Source organism: Neopsephotus bourkii, unplaced genomic scaffold, assembly GCF_033783945.1.
Source record: "Neopsephotus bourkii isolate Nb327-2 ecotype Australia unplaced genomic scaffold, CSIRO-AGI_Nbou_v1 NB_1768, whole genome shotgun sequence".
Lineage (NCBI taxonomy): Eukaryota > Metazoa > Chordata > Aves > Psittaciformes > Psittacidae > Neopsephotus > Neopsephotus bourkii.
Window position 1 is genome coordinate 89,897 of NW_026902242.1, and position 17,830 is coordinate 107,726.

The 17,830-nt window shown below is 52.7% G+C and overlaps 1 protein-coding gene across 1 annotated transcript; it reads right to left on the minus strand.

Annotated features, from left to right (window-relative positions):
* Positions 1–782: 782 nt before the first annotated feature.
* On the minus strand, positions 783–17,438 carry LOC133225916 (uncharacterized). Its single transcript, XM_061378865.1, is given in 11 exon segments — positions 783–954; positions 957–2,434; positions 2,785–2,926; positions 3,144–3,253; positions 3,608–3,798; positions 3,929–4,050; positions 4,809–4,914; positions 6,688–6,777; positions 8,732–8,850; positions 14,225–14,412; positions 17,359–17,438. Coding segments are annotated over 11 exon segments (2,628 nt in total). The 5' UTR covers positions 17,400–17,438; the 3' UTR covers positions 783–913.
* Between the last annotated feature and the right edge of the window lie 392 nt (positions 17,439–17,830).

A 17,830-nucleotide genomic window follows, 5' to 3' on the forward strand; every position in this document is an offset into this window, starting at 1 on the left:
CCCAGAAAGGTTTCAACAGGTTGGTACCCACCTCTCCCAAAGTCCCTGTTGAATAGCCCACACCCCGATGCCTCTGCTCTCACCAACTCCATATCCCATACTGACCCTGCAGATGCTGTTGAGCTTCTCCAAGTGCTTGATAACATCCCTTTTCCAGAGGAACAGGGAGAGGAGATGAAGATTGCAGGGGATGGGGAGCAAGCACAATCAAGCAGGCTGAGATGCTGCAGGGGACCCAACATTGCAAGGGTGGTCCTCATCACAGAAGTGAGGAGGAGCCCATGTTGCATTGAGAAACAGCAATCCAGTGCTGCATTGCATGTAAAGCAGCAGGTCCATCTGCAAGAGATTGCCATGAGCACATAGGCCAGCAAACAATGTGTCCTTCCTTGGATCCTAAAAGTCTGCCATCATCCTTGCTGGCATGGCTGCATCTCCCTTAAAGACCTGTTAAAAACCCAACTAAATGAACAAAGAAAACACTTCATCCTAGGCTGCCTGAAAGCTCTGCTAGGGAACTTCATTTCAGGCACTGGAAGACACAATTCCTGAGACCAGGAAGCACTCAGAGGTGGTGCATGGCCAGAATGCTCCCAGTTGCTGGTGGCTCTTCAAAACATGGCTCCTAGTTCACAGTGATGCTTCAAACCCAGGCTGCCCACAAAGGATGCTGTGCCTGCATTCCCTGGGTACCACTTCTCGCTCTACCCATGAGAGCTGGGGCACCCCTCAAGTTCTGCAGCCCTCACACCTCACCTTAAGCTGGACCTCACAGGCACACAGAGGTTGCCCATCCATGAAGGAGGATGCTGATGGGAAGCCAGGACCCTGCTCGAGTGCTCCTTCACCCACCTTTGTAGGAATAGATGCTGAGAACCTCAAAACCGAGCCTGATGATGCTTCAGGGTGGCTTTCACTGGGGAAAGGCACAGCAACAGGATGCTGGGGAAGGGGTGTCTTAGGGGTATCCCTGAAGAAGTTGCTTTCATGGCTGAAAAGGCTATTTCCATACTGGCACTCGGGCAGCACAACGTGGTCTGGCAGTGCAGGACCAGCACTGGACCCCAGCAGGAGGCTGCTGTGTTGCACTGGACCTGCCCCACTGCAACAGGGAGCTGCCCCAGCCTGCAGCAGCCACTGCATGGACCATTTATCCTCTTGGAACACTGCCTGCTCCCCTTCCCAGGACAAGCTGGGCTCTAGGTGGGATATATGGGGCTCTTTGGGGAAGCCCCCATCCTCTGGTGATGCCCTTGCAGGGAGAACAGTCTCCTCCTCATGGAGGTCCCCATGGGAGAACAAGGACTCATGCAAGCCCTGTGCAGGGCAAGGAGCAGGTTGGGAGGGCAGCAACAACAACCCAGCCCCTGGGAGGCTCTTGGGGCTGCCAGCCAGCACAGGTTGGGACTCCAGATGTGTTCCTGCTTCTTCCAGATGTTTCAGAGCTATCCAAGCATTCGGCTGGCAGCCTCCAGAAGTGCTCTGCCCCAAAGCATTGCCTGGGTTTGCCTGAACAGGGACATTGTGCCACTGGGTCACTGGTGTGTTTGAGTGCAATGGTGGTGGGCAGCTTGAGCCCACCCGCTTGCCCCCAGACTGGATGTCATCATTAGGGACAGTGTTATCCATAGGGGAAGAGGTGGGAACTCCTGCTTGAAGCCCTTGTCCTGGCAGCTCAAATGGGCTATCCAGAAGAGTGCCCCCCACCAGCCCAGCTGGGTTAGACAGAACCTGCTGCTCTGGTTGAGCAGAGCTGATGGAGACCAGAGGGACCACAGCATCTTGGCCTTGGGCACTGGGTACTTGGGGCTGTGCTGGGGCTTGACACACTGAATGAGCTGCCCAGCATTGCTGGAGATGAGCTACAGCACCATCCTCCTCACTGCAGGGTGGGAATGCCATGCTCTTCCCAGCATCCTGCCCAAGGAACATCTGCTCCATGTAGGATGCCACTTGAGTGCCAACCTCCTGAACTGGTGACTTCTCTGCACCCAAGCTGAGCAGAGCATCCTCCCACCACTGCAGCTCTGCAGTGTCCATGTTGAGGCTCTGCAGGGCCTGGGACATGTTTCCATCCACCTCACTCTTCTCAAAGAGGGTCTCAATAATGACCAGGAGGGAGTCACTGTCCTTGGCATCACTGACTCCTTCATCCTGGCGCAGTCCACCGACCTCAGCAATGAGCTGAAGCACATTATCAGCATGAGAGCTGTAGATGGATGCATCCTGCTTCATCATAGGCCCAAGAAGAGGGTTGGGATCTACCAGGCACTGCTTTGGGTGGGAGTGTGCTCGTATCTGTGGCTCCTCCTTTGCCTGGAAGGAGTCCAGGGTCTCAGGAAGGTCATTCCTGTATAAGATTGCTTCCCCCGTCACAAAGGTAAAAGGCAGCTGCAGGTTTCTCTTCCACAGATTCTCCTCTCCTTCTTCATCCCTTCAGGTCAGAGGGAAAAATGATGGAAAACAGCATGAGCACCTCCTCTACAAGGGACCAGACAAAACCACCCTCTCAACAGTGAGACAGGAGCTCACAGCCCTGCCCTGGCTTTTCTAAAGCACATGGACTGGCTACAATGCTGCTGGTGGAGGACTGAGACTCTGGGAAGGGCTTAGGGAAGGGCTGTGTGTCCATAGCTTATCCCAGGCAGAAATGAGTGTAGAATCATGGAATGGTTTGGGTTGGAAGGGACCTTAAAGCTCATCCAGTTCCAACCCCAGCTTCTGCCTAAGGTCTAATCTAACTCTGAGAGCGTCGACAGCAGATGGAGACACAGAGATACTCACGAGAGGGCTCGCTGCTGGGCAATGATGCAGTCGGGTTTGCCCCCCTTGTACACCAGCCGGGCACTGCCCTGCACCCACACCCAGGCACCCTTCTTGGTCAGGAGCCGGAAGACTATCAGCCCACTCTCCCCTGTCTTCATCACTAGGGCAGGGAGACAAGAGAGGAAGCAGGGACATGGTTATTGATAGGGATAAGGCACCAGAGCTTGAGCATCACCTCATGCCCGTGCTATGGGAGCAGTGTGGGATGCAGCCAGCATGGCACATCCAGTGCTGTCTGCACAGCCCCACCAAGGAGCAAAAGCCATAAGAACCCCCCCAAGCCCCCTCATCCCAGTGCGTCTCCCCCCAACACTCACTTCTTATGTGGCTCTCGGCACAGTACATCATGTCAGCAGCGTGCACAAACTGGTACCCAGACCCAATCCTGCAGAGCTCCGTTTCCGTGTACCCCAGGACAACCGTCCCCCTGGAAATATGGGGACCAACAGGGATACCAGGGATAGATTCCCCAATTGCATCCCACCAGCCAGATGTGATCCCCTACCCAACAGCTTCCCACTCTGGGTACCACAGCTCCCCATCCTGGGCTGAGCTGCATCCCTTCTCCCACAGAACCATCCCAAGCTGGGTTGGCTGGGCTAAAACCCAGCAGCCAAGAAGTGCTGTCACTCAGTTAATCTGCTCCTCATGGTATTGGGGAACTACAGTGGATGGACAGAAGCATCAGACACTTTGCCATGGGAGTTGGGTCAGAAGCACCCTGCTCCCATGGGCTCTGGTCTTCTATCCATTTTGCCATAGGGAAGGTGAGGTGTCTTACTGGGAATCACAGGCCACGGGGGTGAAGTCCAGCTTGTGCTTTGTCTGGAAGATCAGCGTCTCGGTCCGGAGCTCCAGGATGGAGAATGGCTGAAGGACAGTTGCGATGGCGAAGAAGACAAATGGGGACCTGTCTGATGGTGACTTCTGCTGCCCAAGGAGGCATTTCAAGCGCCCATGGAAACACAAGGCCTTGGATGGGGTTAGAGAACATGGGTGGGAAGTGAACAGGGTGATGGGGACTGGCTGTGCTGCCTCCCCATGGATCATCAGTGGTCCCTCAGGAAGACCACAGAATCATGGAGGGGTATCCCAGCATTACCAGAAATCCCGAGGAGTTATCCAGCAAGCAGCGGAAGCGGCAGGTGAAGCTTCTCTCCATGAAGGAGGGCTCCTCGGGGCTGGATGTGGTGCTGCATCCAGCCAGCAGCTCCATGGGAAATGCTGGGAAACCAAAGCGAAAATGAAGCCTTCCAAGCTGTACATGTCTAGAACTGTTTCTGGTGGAGACTTTGACGCTCAGATGAGTCATGGAATGGTTTGTGTTGGAAGGGATCTTAAAGCTCATCCAGTTCCTACCCCTGCCACAGGCAGGGACACCTTCCACTAGAGCAGGTTGCTCCAAGCCCCTGTGTCCAACCTGGCCTTGAACACTGCCAGGGATGGGGCAGGGATGAGGCCAGCGCCTCAGCACCCTCACAGGGAAGAGCTTCTGCCTTATCTCCAACCTGAACTTCCCCTGTTTCAGTGTGAACCCATCACCCCTTGTCCTATCACTACAGTCCCTGATGAAGAGTCCCTCCCCAGCATCCTTGTAGCCCCCTTCAGACACTGGAAGCTGCTCCGAGGTCTCCACACAGCTTCTCTTCTCCAATGAATGAGCCCATGATCTCCACCTGATGGGCAGTATCTTCCCAACCTTGCCATGGGAAGGCAGAGTCCTCTTGCCCCTTCACACAGGAGCAAGGCCAACCTGCTCCCATTGGAATGAATAGGATTTCAAACCCTGAAAAGCAAAAAGGTTTGGGGAAAACATCCCCATCCGTATAGCACAGCACAAACCTGTTGGTGACAACCATGGGATGGCTGCAAGTCCCAGAGGGAAGGCTATGGGATGCTCCCTGCGCTTGGTGGCTCTAGGCAGCAGCAGGAGGGTTTTCCAGCATGGAGTGGCCATGCAGGGGGATCACCCTGGCACTCACCATGCTGGCTGCTGCTGGACACTGGAGCCCTGTGCAGTTGGTGGCAGAAGGCAGCTCTGTCATCCGCATGGATCAGCTCGTACACACTCTGGTGGATGAGATCCGACTGGAATGACATGAGGAGAGTTCTTGTTGAAGAAAGGCCTGGAAAAGGTGTCTGGAGGGGGACACAGCAAGAGCCTTTCCTTCATGGACACTAAAAGCACAGCGATAGAGCATAAAGTGGCAAACACAAAACTTTGTGTCCCTTGAGAACAAGGACCAGGAACCTGCTGGCTATTAAGAAGGGTGGCTCAGGAAGGAGGAAAAGTGAGCAGAGATGGGGGAAAGCCTCTGGCAATGTGGGAACAGCTCAGAGGTTTCTATAATGGAAATGGTGATGTCCAAGAAAGCATGGCTGCTCAGGAGCATCACAGTGCCCGTATCCCCAGCATCCTCTGGCCATAACTAAACAGAGCTTTCCAGCCTGTTCACCACAGGTTCTCCTTGTGTCCCCTAGCCCTTCCAAGGATGTCCCACACTGGCTCTGGTGCCTGATCCTTAACCACAGTCCATGGGGAATGGACTCCCAGCCTGCTCTTTGGGAAGCTTTTCTCCCCATATGTGGGATGCACGTTGCAGCAGCAGCATTTACCTGGCACGCCTTAGCCTCTAGCATCATCTCAGGACCAAACCAGACCCAGGGCCACAAGGGTTGTGGGTTGTCAGAGGGGAATGTGTTGGTGGGGTTCAAACTGCAGTCTCCAGCAGCACACAAGCTCCCTCTTTGCACTGCCATCCCTGGCTCTCTGCTTTGTTTCTCCCACAGGATCAATGCATAAAGTAATTCCAAGGTTGATCAAACCATTTTAACCAAACCAATCTATTTTCTGCCACCCCCACCCTCCCGATTTATGCAAAGGGATTTGGTGGTTTAAAAAGTGGGTTTGTATGGGGTTTAACTCCCAGCCGGTGGGAATCTGTATCCCAGCGCAAATCACCTTCCTTAAGTGGGCCACCAGGGAAGATGCACATGCTGATGCTGGGCTGTAAAAGCCACACAGGAAGAACACCAGCAAGTCCTCACATCTGCCTCCCAACACCCCCTTCTTGTAGGGCCATGCCTTGCCCATCCTAGTCCTGCACACTGTGATGGTCAGCATGGTTCTGATCACCCATGGGCAGCTCAGGCCACTCCCTTAGGAAAGGGTCAGAGCACAGCATCCTGCTTAACCAGATACACAGGTACATTGAGAAGAGCACTCCCTGCCTGACTGCCCTGACTTTGGTGCATCAGCCCAAGGAACAAGGAGTGGGACAAGAGGAAACAGCCTCAAGCTGCACCAGGGCAGGTTTAGATGGAGCTGAGGAACAATTCCTTCCCCAAAGGGTGCTCAAGCATTGGAACAGGCTGCCCATGGCAGGGCTGGAATCACCACATCAGTCCCTGCAGGTACACCAGCACCTATGCAGGTTTGTCAGCCCCACAGCCCTGCTGTGGACTCAGTCCTTTGGCCAGCACTGGAGGTAACAGGGTGGATGTGGGCTGAGACCTGCTTGTCCTTGGCATCCCATATAAGCCATGCTACTGACCCTGATGCCAAGATGCCCTCAGAGCACAAGTGCCCAGCAGCATGATCCAAGACAACTCTCACACCGCCCTTCCACAGGGAGGTAAGAAGCTAAAGCCTGCCATTGCTCAACTTGCATCTGTTCCTACTAAATCACAAGCATTCTTGTTGGCTTTCACAGCCCCCAAAGGACATGAGTCATGTGAAAACATACATCCAGAATGGCCCAAGGGAGCTGGGAAGGAAGAATAAAGCCCTGGCATCACTTTTAGCAGCACTTCCTCCCCAGAGCTGGACTGCATCCCTCCGGTTACAGCCATGGTACCCACCTGATGAAAGCCCAGGTAGTCCTGCACAGTAGGGGAGATGTAGAAGATACAACCGTCGCCTGTCACAGCGATGACAAATCCATTGAGTGCCTGAAAGCAGAAGTTGAGCCCAGAGTTACTCTCCCCAGCTACAAACCAACTGCTGGAAGATGAACTTCTCCAAGTGTTTCTTCAGCATTTGGAGATAGGAAGGCACCTTCTTCATCAGCAAGATGATGGAAGCACCTTGGGATCATGCAAGACTTTAATCCTGGTAAGTTGGTGGATTGGGGGGGTTTCTTCAGTGTTAGCAAGATCAACAATCCAAGGCAGACTGACCACTTCCAGACCCATCACTGCTATAGAAGGTATAGGTATGCTCTTCTGTGGCAAACATGGACTTTGTCCTTACTGCCCAATTCAACTGCACTGAGCTGCCCCTGGGGGGGACCATGGAGAAATGCTGTGTCATAGAATGGTTTGGGTTGGAAGGGACCTTAAAGCTCATCCAGTTCCAACCCCCTGCCACAGGCAGGGACACCTTCCACTAGAGCAGGTTGCTCCAAGCCCCTGTGTCCAGCCTGGCCTTGAACACTGCCAGGGGTGGAGACCAGGCTGGAGAGAAGGCTCTTGCCTCCCAGGCTGCTCCTTTGGCTCTGTCCCTCCTTGCAAAGAGGAGGCAGGAGCAATCTGCTGCCACAGCTCATGCATTTGCCCATTTACAGTGACACTGAGGCTCATAGGAGCTGGCTTTATTTAGTAACTGGGATTACTTGAATGGGTGCCTGATCCTGCACAGATCCAGCTTGCAGCAGGACCGGTCCCTTCCCTTTGTGTGCTGCAGTCCCCACGGGTCCCTGACTCAGAGACTGTTCTGCAGATGACAATATGTGACTAATACACTCTTCAAAGCAGAACCAACCCAAACCACCAGGCAGCTCAACTGGGGGATTTGTGTCCCATTAACACCTCACAAGCTCTCCAGATGCCTCCAGTCACCCAAAGGTGCCAATGCTCAACAAAGTGCCATCATATGGCTCAGCTTAAGCCTCCAGAGAGCTGCTCCATCATGGGAGTGGGGCAACCACAGTCTCCCTCCTGACTATCATAGAACCACAGAATAGTTAGGGTTGGAAAAGACTTTAAGATCATCAAGTTCCAACCCTCTTGGGTTGGAAGGCAACAAAGGCAGACTTTAAGGAGAGCCAAACACTCATCTGCTGGTAGAAGAAGAGAGAAGGGGACTGAAGGCCCATAAAGCACAGACACATGCAGTGTCAGAAACAGTCATGGAACAACTCAAGGTCTTGCATGGACTTGTCCTGCAGCCCCAAGGAGTGGCAAGCTTAGAGCTGACATGCCCAGATGTTTATTCGGCAACCAGCCTTTTCGTGTGACTTTTCCTACCTCATTTCCTTTCTGCTTCCATTGGCAGCCCAAACAAGCAGCATTCAGCTGATTCACCACCTCCTCTGAAGTTCACTGACAGCTGTTTCATTACACACACACACACTGGCCTCTATACAAAGCAGAGCTCCCATCACCCTCTGAATCTGTCCACCAGTGTCTTCCAAGATCCAGCTTTCCATCCCCAAACTAAACCATCTTCCATCCCAGGAGCTCAACCTAAGGAGTTCATGCAATGCCTCAGGTAGAGCAAAATGCTCCTGGTGGATGTTTCACCCTACTGCTGTCACCATTCTCCTCTTGGCATTGACTGGAACACAAGAAACCCATCACCTCAGACACTAACCAGGGATCAATCCCTACACTGCTGCATGACAGGGCACAATCCACCACTCCAAGCCCTGCGCTGTTACAGATGCAGTTTATGGGACAAATATGCTGAAAAGGGGCAGCAAACTAAGAGTGGGTCCAGGGCCCCATCCCAGCCTTGCAGTGTCACTGCTCCCTGCCCCAAGGTGCTCAGTGCCTGTAGAATAGCAGCAAAGGTAAAGCAGGGTCTCCTCTTGCTGATGGGACCACATGCTCCATTGCATGGGACCATGGCTGGGTGGCAGGAGCCAAGGGAAAAGCCCACACAACCCAAGCTACAGCACCATACCTGGAGCAGCAGTTCCCCCTCAGGAAACAGCTCCCTGTTGACCTGTGGGTTCATCCATCTGCTCCCTCCAGGGGCTCGGGGCTGCTCCAGCACGTAGTCACCAACATCCGTAGCTGTGGCTGCGGGTAAGAGGGCAAGTAATGAGCATGGAAGGGGTAAAGTGGGAGCCTCTCCCTCCTTCTCCTCCTCCTCCTCCCAGCCTCAGGGTTACTCATGCACAGGCTGCACCACTGCACATGGATGCAGCCTGCAGGAGGATGGGAGCAGTGGGGACTGGAGAAGAGCCCCTTTCCGGAGACATAGAGAGACATGCCCAACTTGCCCAATGCTTCCTTCAAGGGATTACCATTCCATTGCTAGGAAACCTCGTTTCTGCTAAGGTCTGAGCAGAGATGCAAAGCATAGGAGGGAGGAAACATCACACAACACAGCAATAAGTCTTCAGCCTGGAAGAGCTGAAGTTGGCTTCAAGCCACCCCAGTGCCACAACATCTTCTTTCCTGCCCTTCATGGATGACAAAAAGACAGTGGAAAACCTTCCCAAAACATCCAAGATGACACCAAAGCACCCACACTTCTTCCTCCTGCCTTTGGCTGCTCGGAAGCAGATCAGAGGGTTGGTGGCCATGACATTCCCAATGAGACACTGAACAGCTCTTGGCTCCCATAGCCATGACCTCCCCATGCTGCCTTGCATGTCCTCACTGGATGCCTGCAAGGCAACACCCATGGTTAGAGGACCTCAAGCATCACAGGACTGGTTGCTCAGGGAACAGGGAATAGGAATAGGAATGAGGACAGCAGCTCCGCAGGGATATCCCCAACGTGGTACTTCATCAGCTGGGGAATCCTCATTGAGCAAACTCAATCCAAACTTCAGCTTCCAACAAAACTTAATGCATGCCTTTGCACCACCTCAACCAAAACCACACAGGATAAGGCTCAAATCAGCTCCCACATAGGAATCACCTCACTGCTGCAAGCTTCTGAAGCAACCCAGTGCTGGCCAGAGCTCAACACTTGCCCTGGCTTTCTGATGGTGCTGCATGGCCTTGGCTGGATCCAGAAGGAAGAGGTCTTCTGAACTGGGAGAAGTGGTGGGAAATGAGGAACAAGCACAAACCATCCCAAATCTGACCATGCAGTTGATTTTTAACATGGTAGAAGCTCTCACCTCCCCACAGAACAGCTTTCAAGGTTTGTTGGTCTATTTCCCAACCCCAATAGCCCAGTGTTCAAAGCCAAAGTAAACCCAAACCTAACCAGGTTTCACCTGAAACTTCTGGAATGAGGCATTCTGCTCTTCAAGCCATCACCAGGCATGTTTGTATTAAAACTAGCCTGAAGGCAAAACATTGTTCAGATCTATTGACATGTGGAGCCTGAGTGCCAGCAAGCCCACAGGCTGCCAGCAGCCAGGCACATGGTTAAAGGCACTTAGCTGAAGGTCTTGCATAAGGTGGCACAGAGGAGCAGTGGAGAGGATGCTCTGAGCCCATTAAGCAGAATTAACCTCAATCTCCATCACTGATAGAACCAGGGCCTTAAAGTCCATCCAGTTCCAACCCCTGCCATGGGCAGGGACACCTTCCACTAGAGCAGGTTGCTCTGAGTCCTGTCCAACTTCATCTCAATCTCCCCTCTGGCAGGTTAAAGCCATTCCCCTTGTCCTGTTGGTCACTTTAGGCTTCATCACGAACCTGCACTGCGCCCCACACAAGCTCCCATTCCCTTTGCAAAGACACTTCCCAAATCAGCAAGAGGAGGATCAGCCCATCCAGGCGATGAGAGACCTTTGGGAAAGGCTGGGAAAAAGGGGGATCAGTGCTAGGAAAGTGGTCTCTGTGCTCAGCTTATCCATCAGCCAGGGAAAGGCACAGCGAAAGGCAGGTTCGAGGCACTCACCCAGCAAAAAGCCTCCTCGCACCATTGCCAAGCAATCCCCAAGGACAAACATCCAAAGCCCATCTGGACCATGGGTATGGCTTCAATTTGCACATGATGGAACGGAATAGTTTTGACATGAAACAGCAGTTGTGCCTTTAAACCCTGGGTTATTTGGAAGGGCTGATTCCTGTCCAAAGCATTGCAATGGGATAAGATGGCAGGGTGATACAAAAGGAAACCAAGCTCTTCCAACTCTAAGCTCCAAAAGGGCAGAAAGCATTTTGCAAGGATGCACATCCTGAAGGCACGTGGTCTCCAGTTCTCCCCCAGTATCCACCAGGAGCATTTCTGCAGGGAAAGCTGCTCTGGGCTTATAGGATCCAACAGGAAACACCTATTTGCTATATGACACTTCCCAGTAGAATGATTGTTTTCAACTCTCCCGCCAACCTTAACAGAGGGCTTTTTATCTTCCATCAGGGATACCCCCATTCCCTCCTCTCAAACACAGAGTGGTCCATTTGTGAGCTAGGAAACCCTGCAGACTGTATCTCCCATGGGACACACTACAGTGGCCTGGCTTGGGGAGAAAGCCTGGAGCCCAGGGAAAGGGTAGGAAAGCCAAAGAGATGGTGTCTTTTAACAACTCTTTGCCATCAAACATCACTGCACAGGGGTTACAAGGTTCTAAGTACAGGGCATGTCTTCTAATAGTGCATCTAAGCATTGGTGGTGCAGAGCAGCTGTGTTCACATCCAGCCCAGAGGCCAAGGAGATGCTCACACATCCCTCTACCACCAGGATACATGGGATACCCTTACTTTCATCATAAATTCAACACATGGCGCCTGGCCTTGTTCTTGCAGAGGGGTACAGAGACTTTGTGCCTTGAAAAGGGAAAAACAGTGCCTTTAAAGGGCAGGAAAAAGCCCCCACCATGGGTAACCTCATGGGAGCGACAAATCACGCCTGAAACATTCCCCATTCACTGGAGAAGTTATTGGTGGTCTCTGGGGGATTTCACCAGCACATAAATCCACACACACCATGAATGATCACGCTATGAGAGCCCACCACAGGGTGATGGCTTGGAGCTTCCTTCCCCTCCTGCTGCCTCCCCAACACAGCTGGGTGAAGGTGATGTAAGGAGCATCTCCACGATGTGCTGACACTGCAGAGTGGAGCTTGGTCAAGATGGTGCCAGCATTACCAGGAACAGGGAGGACCAAGGATTCTCCATCCCAGTTTTGTGGCCACAGAATCCCAAGCCCAAGAGATGCTTGGAAAGAGCAGCTCTTCATCAACATGGCAGCAATTCAAGTTGCCTGGAGACAAGGCAATGGGCTTGAGCTGCTGTCAGAGGCAGCAGAGGGCAAGGATGCTCAGGCAATGTCGTGCTCTCCTGCTACAGGAATGAAGCCTGCACAAAGCAGAAAGCACAGCACAAGGGCTTCCACCATCTCCCCTTGAAACCTCTGATGTGCTAAACCATGAGTAGGCTGCAGATGCTACAGGTCTTCATCAGGCAGGGCGTGAGGCTGACCTTGATGAATCAATGGGATGATGTGAAGTCAAACAAGATGAGCATCACAGGAGAGACGTAGACAAAGAGAGTGGAATGAACTGGGAATCACAGGCACCATGGCCAAATGGGAGTAACTGGACTGGCAAGAAGGGGCAAGGGGTGAACTTGAACTTGCCACTCCACATGAAGTCATTCAGTGGTGATTGCTTTTCCACAGCAGTTCTCATGCTGGGAAGCATGTGCTGAGCGCATCCCAGTGGAAATCACATGGATCCCAGCTGGAGAGCTTGGCATACGGGTCTCCTCTTGGCAACCAGCAACCCCAGCTAGAAAAGGTCCTGGTAGAGTCCCAGCGGGCTTTGTATGGGCAAAAGTTAAGGCAGCCAAGTTTATTCAGTCTTGGAATAGGATGCAATAGGATGCCTCTAAGTATGTTGATGGCTTCCTGCCCTCCACATGCTGTGGCTTCATCAGGGCCTATCCATCACCCATGCCATCAAGCCCAAGGCATTGGAGATGAAACCTGTCCATATCTCCATGCCGTGCCAGACACAAACACACACTAGTCCATGTATCCCCAGCCCTCACACACTGCTCTGCAGCAGCATTTAAGCCACTGCTGATAAGCAGGTTCTAAAAGCAACCCCTGGCTATGTTGCAGGCTTCATCTGCACTGCAGCTTGCAGCTCGTGTCCTATCAACTGCAGAGCCACACTCTGCACTCCCATTTTCCCACTTCAGCACCAGAGAAGTGCTGGGTGATAAAGAACCTGGTCCTGTCAGTTAAAGAGAGCAGCAAGGTGCCTCTTCCTGCCCCACCGCATCCTTTGGGATTCTGATCCCTGGAAGGACCTCCTGGGTCGTAGGCACAGTCACCCGGTACCAGCACAACCTTTGAGCAGGCAGGAACTCCAGTGATGTATCAGAGGTAAAATCTTGACCAGGGCTGAGATAAGACTGGATTCAGCTGCACTTGGACTCCTAGAGAGTAATAGGGCCTAACCTGAACCTCATGACTCAACAGGAGGGTCTCCCTTATTCCTTTGTACCTTCTTTGGGGAGATCTTAGGCATAAGGTCTTCCCTTTGAGGGTGGTGAGGTTATTCTATGATTCAATTTCTGCACATACTATTTCAATTCAACTCTGTATAAATCACTGTAACCCAATCCTGTACGAATCATCAGCAATTCAGGCATGATATCTTTTAGTATGGAATAGAGTGGACCTTGCCATTGAATGCTGTTGAATCACACATTTACAGGTTTCTATTAAAATTACTGTATTAATATCTCAGAGTGATTCTTTAAGTGATGCTAAACATTCAGTTTCATGACACAAGAGCAAAACAGCAGCAGTGTCCAGCCACAGCCCTGCTGTGGTACTAGGGTCTCCACAGTTAGCAAGGAGGCAAACCTAAGGATCTCAGTTCTCCAGGCATATCAGCTCAATGCTCCATCCCACAGAAATAAACTGGGATCTCTGGGCATGAAGCATCACCCTCCATCTCCTGGAAACACTCATTAGAGATGTGAGGTAGACATCACCACAGCCGAGCCCAGCAGGACCAGGGTGGCAAGTAGAGCAGGGAGCTACCGACACACACCACCACCACCCATTGTCCTGCCCTACAGGCCCTTGTCCAAAGCTCCTCTCCAGGTTTCCTGGAGCCCCTTTAGGCACTGGAGCTGCTCAAAGGTCTCTCTTTAAGGAGTCTTCTCTTCTCCAGGCTGAACCAGCCCAGCTCTCTCAATCTCTTGGCCTGTTTCAACCTAATTCATTTAGCTATAAATCACAGTTCCAGCTAAATGAGAGAGAAGTTGTTGCTCAACATAGTTTTACCTATTGGCCCTTTTTTCACCACAGGCTGGTGGAAGCAGGACACAGGAGGCACTTCGGACATAAAGGAGGGGAATGGTTGCTAATGAGAAGCAGATGGAGAAGCTGCCAGACCCCCAACTCCTACATGCAGGAGACATGACTTCCCATCCCCAAACAAGCATGGCTTGGGGTGGGATGCAAGCTGCTCAGTGGGGATTGACCCCAGGGGCTTTATCACCCTTCACAGCCCATGGACACTCACCCAGCAAGTAGCTCTTCACCTTCAGGTACCCAACAGCCAGGCGCAGAATGGAGAGCTTGTCGAGCCTGGTGCGAACATCCTCAGGGAAGGGCAGCAATCCAGTCAGCTTGCTCAGCTCCTGGTTGAGCCGGTCCCGGTGCCGCTTGGAAGGGTTGGACTTCACACCCTCAAGGGATGGTGGTTTGGGGCTGGAAGAGGCAAAGGAGAGGTTAATCCAAGCGGGGCTGTCCAACCAGGCTCCTTCCAGACTCGTGTTGGCTTTAGGGCGGCCACTACAGTAAAACATTAGGAAGCCAAGGTGAAGCCATGTGGCAGCAAAAGGCAATGGCTGGAAGAGGAATGGCCATCCCAGCAGATCACCCTGTAGGGCTCGGGGTGTGATGCTCCTTAGTTGTAGTGTTGGGTAATGCTCAGACGGGCACCTCCATGTACAATACAACTGAGATACTACAGCCTTGCTCCCACCACTGAGCCCTATCAGGGGAAGGGACACCGAGGGCAGAGACCTATGAGCCATCAGAGCATCTCTTGACACTCTGGGTAAGAATTTTCCACCCACCCTCTGCTCTGTCCTTGCTCATCCCACACACCCTTTCCACACAGCAGGTCTCTCCATGACCATGTTCCACATGCTCACACCAGGTCCCCACCACAGGCATAGGGTCCACAAGAGCAGCTCTTAAGCAGCCACGGGGACCCATCTCCATCAGCTGCAGTCACTTCACACACTACAATTGAAGCTCCATCCACAGGAGGAAGAGGTTAGTTAATAACCTTATAATGAGTCCTGGGTGTCACCTTGTCTCCTTTGGTTGATAATGCCAGCTTGGCTTCTGTAGCTTGAAGCAAAACCCTTCAGGCTCTCCTTTCTCTCTGTATTTGGTTCAAGTGCATGCCCTAACATACAACTCATTGCCTTGATGTAATTCCTCTAACCACAACCTCCCTCTCTGCAGGCATCTTTGCTTCCTAAAGTAGCTTCAGATAACAGGGTCTGCTAGTGTTTAGCAGCAATTTAAGCTCTCCCCTCTACTCCCATCCTCAAATCTTGCCTGGCAGGAGTGCTCCCATGTGTGACAAGGGAGGAAATGAGCATTAAATGAGGTGCTTGCACTGCTGAGAGCTACCAAATGGGCTTTCAAAGCATGAATGGAGAATTGGAGCACTGCTCCAGGAAAGCTCAACCATGCTGGTTTCTAACAGAAGCATCAGAAGGGATATACCCTGCTTTTCCATAGGGGCTGGGTACTACCCAACACGGAACTTGTCCCTGTGAGCTGGGCAAAACACACTGGCATCAGTGCCTTTACTAACCAATGGCCTTGTAGAACTCTATGAGGTTCTCATGGTCCCATCACTCCAGCTTGTCCAGGTCCCTTTGGATCCCATCCCTTTCCTCCAGCGTGTCACTGTACCACACAGCTCAGTACCATCAGCAAACTTGCTGACTGTGCACCAATCAGTGCTGGTCCCAACAGCAATCCCTGAGGAACACTGCACCAGGGTGTTCTTTTATGTGCGCTGGTGCCCTAACACAGCACAGCCTTAGGACATGGATACAGCACAAAGCTCAGCATGGCTGTGCCATAGAGAAGCTGCTTGGACAAGCCCTGTGCATTCAGGCTGGAGCAGAGCCATAGGGAAAGCTCCGCTCCCGGCAAGGCAAAGGCTGTGCCACTTCTGCACAGTTGTTTTCCATCAGCTGCCCTTTGAACTGGCAACACAGCAGGAAGCTGATCACTTTGGAAAGCATGGAATGACATTAACCATTAACAGAGACAAGGGTGCCCCAGCTGATACATTGCTTCCTAATTACTATTAATTGGTTTTGAACAAGTAACAAGCTCTGAGCAAACAGTAAAGGGACCAGAGCATCCCCCAAGCCCCCATCCTTCCCTCCTCAACCAGCTGGCTGCAGATCCCACCATCCCAGCCCTACTCCCATCTCCCAGCAGGACCCTGCTGCAAGATGTGCCCAGGCACAGAGGAAAAGAATCAGTTCTGATTCCCATGTTGGCCCTGTAGTATCAGGGATCAAGATCTCTCCTGCTCCAAAAGGACACCTTCTCCTGCATGCTGCATCACACAAATCCAGCCCAGTCCCTCAGTATGGCCACACCACAGGGCTAAATCACTGCCTCAAAGTGAGCAGGAGAAAGCTTGAGGCAGTGTAACAACCCTTTGCATTCACACACCTCAAGACTCCCCAGTAAACACTCAAGAGAGGTTCTGGCTCCCCTTGCTTCCATAGGTTTGTAATGATGATGCTCACTCCTTTATCCCAGCCTTGAGCTCAGCTCATCTGCCTCCAAGAAACATATATCATAGACTGATTTGGGTTGAAGGGAGCTTAAAGCTCCTCCAGTCCCAGCCCCTGCCATGGGCAGGAACACCTTCCACTAGAGCAGGTTGCTCCAAGCCCCTGTGTCCAACCTGGCCTTGAACACTGCCAGGGATGGGGCAGCCACAGCTTCTCTGGGCACCCTGTGCCAGCGCCTCAGCACCCTCACAGGGAAGAGCTTCTGCCTAAGAGCTCATCTCAGTCTCCCTATATTGACACCTTCATTTGTTATACACCCAATGACCTGAGGTAACCAGGCTGATGTGACTTCAGAGCAGGTACATAGTAGGCATGAGGAATCCCAAAGCCAGGAAACTCCAGCAACACATCTGAGTGTGTTGTGCAACAGCTACTGAGCAGCACGCAGTGTAACTGTTAAGCAATAGGGATCTTTAGGTAAGGAGGAGTCGGTGTGTATTTGACTTACACGGGCACTAAAACAGAAACCAGCCTGCATCTCAAACTCTCCAACAAGCTTTCCCATGGGCATCCAGGACAATCACCGCTGGGATCTTTACTTCTCCACCAGCACGCATGCCAGAGCCTAGAGTATTAGCTCCAATTAACACTCATTAAAATACAGCAGCCCAAGCACGCTGTCTCCCTATCTCTTCCTATTCTTCAACGCTCCTATCAGCGCAGCTTCACACAGCTTCACCGTAACCAGTTTGCCTCCCACAGACCAGTTTTCACGTCTCCCTGCCCGGTCCCGCACAACGCGTCCCGCACTCCCCTTCACTCCCATCGCCCATAGAGGGAAACGGGGTACCCCCACCCCCCGAGCTGCACCCACCGCTTAGGCACCGGCTTCCTCCTCTTTCTCCCCGCGTACATCCCGCCCGCATCCAGCACTGGCCGCAGCCCGCGGCACAGACCAGGCAGCCACAGCCGCGCCCGGGGCGGGGTTTAACAAGGACCGCAACGGGGCGGCCCCGACCCCGCACCGCCCCCCTGGGACCGCGGACCGGGGTCAGCGTCCATAGGGAGTCAATGGATCCCTGTGGGACTAGCGGTCGCCGTCCGCGGGTGTGACCAGAGGTAGTGGGTCTGCAGGGACAGGACAAGGGGAATGGCTTTAACCTGCCAGAACAGGGGAGACTGAGACGAGCTCTTAGGCAGAAGCTCTTCCCTGTGAGGGTGCTGAGGCGCTGGCACAGGGTGCCCAGAGAAGCTGTGGCTGCCCCATCCCTGGCAGTGTTCAAGGCCAGGTTGGACACAGGGGCTTGGAGCAACCTGCTCTAGTGGAAGGTGTCCCTGGTTGGAAC